This window comes from Odocoileus virginianus, chromosome 32 (genome assembly GCF_023699985.2).
Source record: "Odocoileus virginianus isolate 20LAN1187 ecotype Illinois chromosome 32, Ovbor_1.2, whole genome shotgun sequence".
NCBI classification, from domain to species: domain Eukaryota; kingdom Metazoa; phylum Chordata; class Mammalia; order Artiodactyla; family Cervidae; genus Odocoileus; species Odocoileus virginianus.
This window is the reverse complement of record NC_069705.1, coordinates 22,274,222-22,283,950: the sequence shown is the minus strand read 5'-3', so window position 1 is coordinate 22,283,950 and position 9,729 is coordinate 22,274,222. Positions and strand designations below refer to the sequence as shown.

The window sequence follows — 9,729 nt, the reverse complement described above, 5'->3', positions numbered from 1 at the left end:
ATTTATTTAACTACCAATGGGTATTTTGCTGGGCTTTTCTGGTGGCTCAGCTGGTAAATAATCTGCCTGCAGTGATAGCTCTAGAAAATGAATTCTTGTTGTTCTTCAGTCACTAAGTCATGTCTGATTCTTTGTGACCCATGGACTGCAGCATGCCAGACTTCCCTGTCCTTCACTATTTCACAGAGTTTGCTCAAACTTCTATGCATTGTGTCAATAATGCCATCCAACCATCTCATGCTGTGTCGCCCCCTTCTCCTCCTGCCCTCAATCTTTCCTAGCATCAGGGTCTTTTCCGGTGAGTCGGCTCTTTGCATCAGGTGGCCAAAGTACTGGAGCTTAAGCATCAGTCCTTCCAATTAATATTCAGTTGATTTCCTTCGAGATTGATTGGTTTGATCTCCTTGCTGAAAATGAATACAGCTCCCAAATTACCTCCAGCAAGAAGTGACTTGCAAAAGTGTTCCAGGCCCTAAGAAGAACCTATTCCCTAACCTTCTTATAAGATGTGGACAACAAGGATAATAAAATGCAGAATAAACTTCTGAGGTGTGCAGGCAAGGCAACTCATGAAATATATTTAGAAAATGTATTTTTGTGAAATCAGTTTTTAGTGAAATATAGGAAATTTATATTTTGCTTCCAGATTAGAAAATAAGGTAGAAAAACAGGTTTATAGCATTGTCATATGATTAGGAATAAGACAGTAAGAAAGAATTATGAAGGTGGTTTTACAACATGAACTACAACCTACAGTAGACTAAGACAGCTTCTAAAATGGATTACTGAAAGAAAAACCTGTAACGGTGTTTCATTCTTTCATGTTCAGACCTCTGATAAACCTGAATTTTATCCATATATGCTTTATAACTCAAAACAAAAATACTTAATCATAGATAAAAATTCTTTATTCTCTAGATCAAAGAAATTCACATGCTCAATTGTGTTTTTAGGAAATTTCACCCTTTCAAACATAGATTTTCAAATGCATCAACTTTGAAAAATTAAAGATGTTTGCAGTCTTTATTTGAAAACATTCTGAGGAGCACCAGGAAAACAAGCCAAATCTTGAAATATTCACCGATGAAGGTGACTGCATGCAGAGCAGAAAGTTTAATAATGAAAAAGCAAACGCTAGGACCCCACATGTGGGAAGGAACACCTTCTTGTATGAAAGTTGCTGCCAAACATATGAAATTTTATTTGCAATTAGGACAAAGATAGATATTCCTGGGCTCTTTAGAAAATCTCTTGTCATGATGACGTATGGTATTAGTCAGGCTGATGCTTATGGAGAATGTACTCTTGGTTCAATATCAAGAATATATCAGTTTATGTAACAAAGTCATGCATAATTAAGCTTTTAAAAACCAAATATGTGCTCCCTAGCTGGGTCCTTTCAGCAGTCCTAAATGGGGAGACTGAAAAAGACCCAGGCAGTAACCATGATGCTTAGGCTTCCATGTTCCTATGGCTGATTAAGCAGGTTGTGACAATGAGGTGTAAATATAGACTTTTCATCCAATATGGATGATTCCAACTAACTCACAGCCCCCATAAGCCCCCACTTTGCCATTCTATTTTATTTTTTTACTTTGAGAAAATCATGACAATTTTAAACACTACAGAATTGTAGGTTGGTTTTTTTTTATGTTTTCATGTTGTGTTCTTGGTGAACTTTTAAGTATTTTGTATTCAATAAGAATGTTAGCAATGACCAAAAGACCAAAGTTCTCTTCTTGGAGAAAACTGTCAAAGTTTTAAAGATCCGGGACAATACTACATATTGATGGTAATAAGAAATTGATTGCTGAATGTGAGGCTGTCACGGCTAACGCCATGACAGGCAGCCTAGATTAGGAGCGGGCCTAGTTTCCCGGGGTAACATAATTATCAGGCCTCCTGGAGTTAGCCAATCAACATGTGCCTAGCAAGAAAAAGGGAACCTATCAGGGGAAAGCTGAAAGCCCCACGTTGGGCCAACAAAAATTGCCTTGCAACTGTGTAACCAATCCGCTTGCGCCAACTACCTGCTGTGTAACCAACCCACTTGAGCCAACTACCTGCTGCTTTTTTTGACCTAATAAATACCCGAGAGAACTGGGGCTCGGGGCCTTTTCGTCCTCACACCCTTGGTGAGGGCGGGAGGCCCTGGCTTGAGTCAGTAATAAATTCCCCTATTGCAAGTTGCGTTGTTTCCAGGAGTCTTCTTTCCCGACCGGGGACTCGGACTACGGGCAGAACACTGAAAGATACTAGTAAAATTTAACTTTGGAAAGTCTTTGGATGCTACCACATCCCACAAAAGAAGAAAGAACTGAAAGAAAAAAAAACACCTCAATCAAAATTTGTTTATTTAGGAATACCATATTCTTTAGAAATCAACTTCATAGCTAGATAATTCTTTAAGGTACATATCATAAGACTACCTTATCAAATGGAATTTCATTCATTTAATCTTTATTTTACTTTATTTAGGGCAGGCATGGGAATTAAGAGAAGAAATTTCACATTAACTAATTACCTAAAAATACGTTTCAAAGAACAATTATATGCCAACAGAACAAAACAGAAAAAACAATAATGTGCTATTTTATGGTATTATTCTTTGTTATTCTCAGAATAGGAAAAATTTCAAACTAGAAGTTAATTGAAAGTAAGGGATGTGTTTTAGTGTTTAATCACCCTAAACATTTTCTTGCAGATTCCTTAGTATTTTTTCCCCTGCTATCAAAATACTCCATCCAAGGAAAATACTACTTTCATTTCCTCCTGGCTATTCAGACATTTTGTTTTTAGAATTAAATACTGTTTTACTCAATCCCTCACCATATCCATGGCCTTGTCCTTATGTGCATTTCTTGTTACAGTGATACTACCAGAGCACATTGAAAGACTGACAGTTCATCAAGGTTTTATTGTAGGCATCATATTGGTTTTTCACTCTGTGTGTGTGTAGGGGATGGCATAACAGTCTTGGGTTCTTCTACTGGAATAAAAAAAATATTTTCAGCAAAGTCACTTTCTTTCGTTTAGACTATTTGATATTAAGCCTGTTTATAGAGATTAACTTTGCTAAAAAATTGAGCTGTTGAAATCAAAGAACCAATTTATACAGTCATTGTGAATAATGAAGCCAGAGACTCCTTTTTTTTCCTAATAGTAAAAGATTGTTGGTCTGAGGGTGAAGGTTGTGATTTAACAAATTCTTCAGTTTCATTTTGTTTGGTGTGTGTTTATATTTTCGAGTTCACTGTCTCTGACCTTTTAAAGCTTCTAGGTAAATTGATAATCATTTCAGTTAGGAAAGTCCATTGAGGACCAACAGTGCCTTTATGTTGAAGAATTTGACATCATTTATTCCCCATCTATTTGCACTTATATATAGTAATTGCAATGTGATATTCTTTGGTGTTGGCATGCTTCTCTTTTAATTATTACTATTATAATGTTAGCTGGTAGTCATTTGTTGTTACCTTTAATTCACATTTCATCGGGCTTTTTTTTTTGGTAGATTTGTTATGTTTCTATTTCTTATATACCACATGAAGTTTAGCATTTTGATGTGGGTTGTTTTTAAAACTTTCAACTATAATTACCAATATTCATGACTCTGAGCTACAATACATAATGGTTTGGGGGATGCTTTTAAAACTGTTAGTATTTATCACAAATCTCTAAATTCTGTGAAGAAGATTCTCCATTATCTTTCATAATCTGTGCTATACAAAGCATATGATCTCATAACTGAGGTACTTTAAAAACCAAATGTGGCTAATAATTATAATTTTAATTAAAAATATGCAGCTGCTAGTAGTTTTCTCCATTAAATCTAAAAGGAATAGATTTCTCCATTAAATCTAAAAGGAACATAAGTATGTTCCCTGTTTCAGTATTTTAGTAGCTTTAATTCTACATTCTGACTTCTTTTTGGACACAAAAGTGATGTCTGTGTCCTTTTATTCTTTTTATCCTTTGCTTTCTCATGTTGCCTGAGCTAATCCTATTTTTCTTTTCCTTTTTTTTTCTTTCTTGAAGAAAATTTGGAGTAGGAGCATGAACTAAGTTGAAGTTGAGCAGAAATTATTGTAACATAATTTCAACATTGATTTTTTAAAATAAAAATATACATCTATGTTATAATAGAGGTAATCATTTTGGGGAAGAGCCAAAGGATATTCTTTCCACTGCAAAATAATATTAAATGCTAATAGCTCATTGAATTTATTATTCCTCATCTAAATATATATAAGCAGTTTCTTATCTCTAGAAATGTAAAAACAAGCAAATATTTTATGTTTTCAGAATATTTTTATAATATGCATATTTTTTAAAACATCATGGAATGAAGAATAACATTTTCTGAGAAATATTTTCTGTGGCAAGTGTCTAGATCACATGAATACAAATGGTAATCACTAGAAACTAACTGGGGGCAACTGTGTAAATAAGCTATTACTCTATTTGAATGAATCAAAACACATTGTTGTTGTTTAGTTAGTCATGTCCAACTCTCTGTGACCCCATGAATTGAAGCCCATGAGGGTCCTCTGTCCATGGGATTTCCCAGACAACATTACTCGAGTGAGTTGCCATTTTCTTCTCAAGGGGATCTTCCCGACCCAGGGATTAAACCTCTATCCATGGGATTTCTCAGACAACAATACTGGAGTGAGTTGCCATTTTCTTCTCCAGGGGATCTTCCAGACCCAGGGATTGAACCTGCATCTCTTGTCTCTTGCATTGGCAGGCAGATTCTTTACCTCTGAGCCACCAGGGAAGCCTTCATAACATATTATTTAACCCTTTAATAATTACAAAAAACTGAAATAAAATGTGATCTTACTATGTAGTACACTAAGAAAATCAAAATATAAAGCATAACATTTTAAAATTTGACTTGAGAGTTGGGAGAGGGGAATATAAAGGCCTACAAAATTGAAAATTGTAAAAGGGTTTTGAAGCCATGTGTGATGAATAAAAATTAACTGTCTATTGGAAAAAAATAATATATTTCACTCTTCTGTAAATTAGTTAAAATAAAGAAGCTCCTAATGGTATGTGTAATTTCCTTTGATACCTTAAGGTAGAAGGTGACGTTGATGAATGTGTTTATGGACGAGTGATTCTGAAATGTAACATTTCATGACCTGCAGGTGTTTCTACACCGCCTTCCCCCTGCTCGGGGGTTGTAATTGCTATTTGCAGTTCGCATGTGGATTATACATCTCTGCTAAAATTGATTTTTGCTTCTTCCACACACCCTGCCATATGCCAGCATGATCTCTTGGAGCAGCTATGGGTAGCTGTTCTTCATCTTGATATTATGGTTTCAGGACATCTAGATAATACTCTTCTCCTCGGTTTGCTTTTCCATCTTTACATTGCCTTATTTCAAATTTATTTAAAGTTATTTCATCTTCTCACATTGTCTCCCTTAGTTACATGCCAGTTGAAGTGGAATTGAGTCCTGATTGCCTTGAAAAGTTACATAAATATGTTTTAGAAATCCTACTTTATGATAAGAATTTCATTTTTTTAATTCTAAGACTATTTAGCTTAATGAATTTGCATGGGAATTCATGAAATAGTAAAAGACTTGGAAGTCCCTTGCTTTGTAGACATTTAATGAGGCTCAAATTTGGAACTGATTTGGAAATCACTTATAGTTTCTGTAGCTCATATAATGTCAGCCTGGACAACATCAAATATTGGATATCTTTTATGTTACTAAAGATGTATTAAGGTCATTATATATATATATATGTGTGTGTGTGTGTGTATATATATATGTGTATGTATATATATATATATGACTATATACAACTTTAAAAATATGATCATGCTTCTCCGTTATTATTTAGTACAATATCACTTCTTCCAGCTATAATTTTAGGCCTTACTAAGAAAATTTCTGAAGTCTCCCCTTTCTGAATAGTGTTTAAACATTAATGCTAATTTTGCAGATATCTGTGTTTAGCTCTTTTCTCAATTGCACAATTTAAAGTTATCTCAGAGATATTATCACTTTGTTAGTATGCTCAAAATAAATTTGTCGATTATATTCAATTTTTAAAAATTAGGCAGTAATAAGCTGATAGGGAATGTAAAATGACTTTATATGGAAAAACTTGACTTTTAATGTAATGATGTTTATTCATGTTGCATTATCGATAATTTCTAGAAAAGATCTCTTTTTTAGAGTTATACATTTTACATAAGTTCATTTACTCTCCACCTGCAGCCTTATTCTATTTCATCATGTATTATGTAAAATAATTCTGTAAGTGAACTTTTAAAATTTAGTTTGAGAACCTGCAGTTCAGCTCCACTAATTGTGGACTATTAGCTAGTTGATGTTAGCCCTTAAAAGCTATAGTCACAAGTCAAAGTTTGAAGGAAAGCTAGCTTTGATAATTTTAAGCAATAGGATAGGTGACAACTAAAGAATTCTGCATGCTTGATTACAAATCTGAGCTACAGACTTGGAGAGGAAGAACTGCTCTTTGTGTATTGGGGACTGAGGAAGTCATGGAGGTTTTTACACAGTAATGAAGCAATGTAAAAGATTCTTCCCACGCACATTTATGTGTTCCAGGCAGATCTGTGGGTTTATCATGTGCTGGCTTCTTGGGATATATTGGCGAACAACAAGGTATAGAACTTGCCCTCTAGAACTTAGAGTCCGTCTCCTGGAGGAGACAGATAGCAAATGAACACATAGAATACTGGAAAAGTAAATAACTGCCACAAAGAGATGACAGAGTGGGGGGATGTCTGAGGGACTCACCCAAGGAGAACCCTCTCTGAAGAGATGGCGTTGGTTTCTTGAAGCCAAGAGCAGAGGGAGAGAGAGCCGGGGTGCTGACTGAGGGACGGGAGCTGGTGTTAAAGAGCTGGAGGCAGAAGAAATGGCAGGTGAACTGGAGAGACCGCGGGGCTGGAGCCGAGCAAGGGAGGAGGACAAAGATGAAGTGAGGGAGGGCGGCCGGAGACAGAAGACTGGACACGTTTACTGTGCATCATCGAAATCCTACACACACACACACACACACACACACACACACACACACCCAGAGGTAATTATTCAGTTATTTTCTGAATCTGAAAACATTTTTGCTTCACCAGTTTATGTGCCATCATAAAAGGGGAGATTGTTTAAATCCCTCTTAAAGTCAAGCTTTCATAAGTGATATAAGTCAGATAGAGAAAGACAAATACTGTATGGTGTCACTTATATGTGGAATCTAAAAAGAACAACAAGCTAGTGAATGTAGCGTGGAAGAAACAGATCTGGGACTTCCCTGGTGGTCCAGTGGTGAAGACTCCACGTTCCCAGTGCGGGGGGCCTGGGTTTGATCCCTGGTCAGGGAATGAGATCTTACATGCAGCAACTAAGACCCAGTGCAGCCAAGTAAATAAATATTTAACAATAATAAAGAAACCGATAGAGCGTGCTCAGTTGCTCAGTTGTGTCTGATTCTTTGCGGCCCCATGGACCATAGCCTGCCAGGCTCCTCTGTGCATGGAATTTTCCAGGCAAGAATACTGAAGTGGGTTGCCATGTCCTTCTCCAGGGGATCTTCTTGACTCAGGGATCAAACCTGTATCTCCTCCATCTCCTGCACTGGCAGGCAGATTCTTTACCACTGAGCTGTCTGGGAAGCACCACAGATAAAGAGAACACACATTTATTTGTTCCAGTGGTTTCCAGTGGAGAAAAGGAAGAGGGGAGGGACAATATGGGGGCAGGGTGCTAAGAGGTACAAATATTATGTATAAGCTACAGGGATATATTGTACAACACAGGGAATATAGTCAACATTTTAAAATAACTATAAGTGAAATATAACCTTTAAAAATTATGAATCGCTACATTGTATACCTTTAACTTACATAACATTGTACATCAACTGTACTTCAATAAAGAATATTTTTAGATAGTCAAACTTTTACACGAAGACGTTCAAATGTAGAAAATGAGACCTTTCCCAGTTTCAACAGCCTACAAGCTAAGCGTACTCACCCATCAGGGTCTATTTAAAAAATACTTTTTTCCTATTTAAAAAAATGGACTTCTTTCTAAGCATCAGCGCAGGAGATTTCCTCTAACATTTCTATTGGTCACTTTCTCTAAAAGTCTTAAGTGGGGGAAAAAAAAAAAAAAAAAACCCTGACACTGAAAGCAGCAGTGATGTAAAGCGAAGACATGTGTATGAAGCACTCACGCATGTTTCTCCCAGATCTATGGGAACAAGACGACGCAACACGCGAGAGGAATTCAGATGCTTGTCACCTCGTGGATTTCAGGCAGAGAGGGCAGTCTTTAAGACCCAGTAGCTCAGTACTTGTCTGGAGAGGAAATGTTGCTTTTTGACAGATGAGAGAAATCCCCTTAGCGCTGGCTGTGGAAAGAGAGAAGTGAAGTCAGTCACCTGGTGGTGAAGGCCAGTAAAACAGCAAAGCGAGAGGAAAATTTTTTTCTCTCCCTCTCTGTCTCTCCACGCAACCCCGCTCTTCCCTCTCTCTCTCTTTTCTCTCCTCTGTCGAAGCCACCTTCTATTCCTCTCAACTCTTTTAGCATAACCTTCAAAGGAGAACGTTCCCTTCAGACTTTATTATCTCCACCCCCACGCCCCCCTCCACTGAGAGGATACCTCAGAGCTGCAAGACATTTTTAAGTCTAGGCAGGACTTGGGGGATTTGGTTATCTTGCCACGGAAGCTGATCACTGCTGAAGCTTGGGACTCCGTGTGCTAAATGAGCTACCAGAGTAAGGCTGGCGGAGGAAGGCTTTTATCATATACTCTTCTCTTCAGTTTGAACACATTTGCTTGAGATTTGCCGCATGATGCTGTCCAGGGAAGCAGCTTTTTTTCTTGGGATGCAGCAATTCGCTGGTTTCTAAGCTTATTGCAGAAGAAGAAATAATCTTAAATAGAGTGGATTTTTTCCCCCCCAACCCCCAGCTTGATTCGACTGAGCTGCGTTGCACCGCGGTTAAAGATCACCTGGCACAACATCTTTGAGGAAGTCAAAGAAAGTGAATTACAATTATTATTTATTTATTTACATTATTTTTAACCGGTGGAGGCGGCGTGATCACGGAGAATGAGACTGAGAAATGCTGCCAGGGTTTGGAGGAGGATAAAGCTGAGTTTAGGCTGGAAACTAAGAGACTAGATTGTTTTTTGGTCCCACTTGCCCGCTTCCTCTTCACTTCCTTTAGTTTCGCTCCATGGACAGATCAACAAACCTGGACATTGAGGAGCTCAAGGTACGTGATGCTCGGAGCGGGCGCCGTCCCTTCCTTGGCTGGCGCTCGCCTGCTCTCTTGCTCTCCTGTCTCTTTTCCCGCTGCCTCTTCCTCGCGCTGCTAGAATAGTTGGTGGCCCCGTGGGACGGCGAGTGGGCATTTTGGGGTGAAGTGTACCCGGGCGCGGGCTCCCCTTCCAGGGCCGAGGACGAGGATGGAGGGCGGCTTCCTGGGGCTCGGCGTGCACTCTCGGGCCGGGTCCCCTCCCTGCCTGCTCCTCCCGGCCACGGCCATCCTGTCCTCCCCTCGTCAGTTACAGCATCACTTTGGGTACCAGAGCCGGGGCGCGTGTCCGTTCACCGCGCCCGGGCAGCGGCGGCGGCGGCGCGGTCTCTGCCCCTTGCCACCCGGTTACCCAGCAAAGTTGCCCGAGCTGCGCGGCCACTTTGCCTCCTCTTCCCGCTCCCAGCCGC

At 38.8% G+C, this 9,729-nt stretch overlaps 1 protein-coding gene and 1 long non-coding RNA gene across 4 annotated transcripts in view; one reads left to right on the top strand and one right to left on the bottom strand.

Moving 5' to 3' along the window:
- Nucleotides 1–2,337: 2,337 nt before the first annotated feature.
- On the bottom strand, nt 2,338–8,745 carry LOC139032596 (uncharacterized). 3 transcript variants are annotated; one of them, XR_011485142.1, is made up of 3 exons: nt 8,658–8,745; nt 6,791–8,405; nt 2,338–4,805 (listed from the first exon to the last, which is right to left on the bottom strand). It is a non-coding gene; the product is annotated as an uncharacterized lncRNA (long non-coding RNA). The 3 variants fall into 3 exon arrangements; XR_011485143.1 differs by having other exon boundaries at nt 2,338–6,940; nt 8,229–8,405; XR_011485141.1 differs by having other exon boundaries at nt 2,338–8,405.
- A 448-nt stretch (nt 8,746–9,193) lies between these two features.
- Nucleotides 9,194–9,729, top strand: part of SGCZ (sarcoglycan zeta) — a 1,064,676-nt gene continuing 1,064,140 nt past the window's right edge. Inside the window, exon 1 of the mRNA XM_070459967.1 lies at nt 9,194–9,277. Within this exon, the coding sequence (XP_070316068.1) occupies nt 9,239–9,277 (39 nt within the window). The 5' untranslated portion in view covers nt 9,194–9,238. The remainder of the gene's footprint in view (nt 9,278–9,729) is intronic.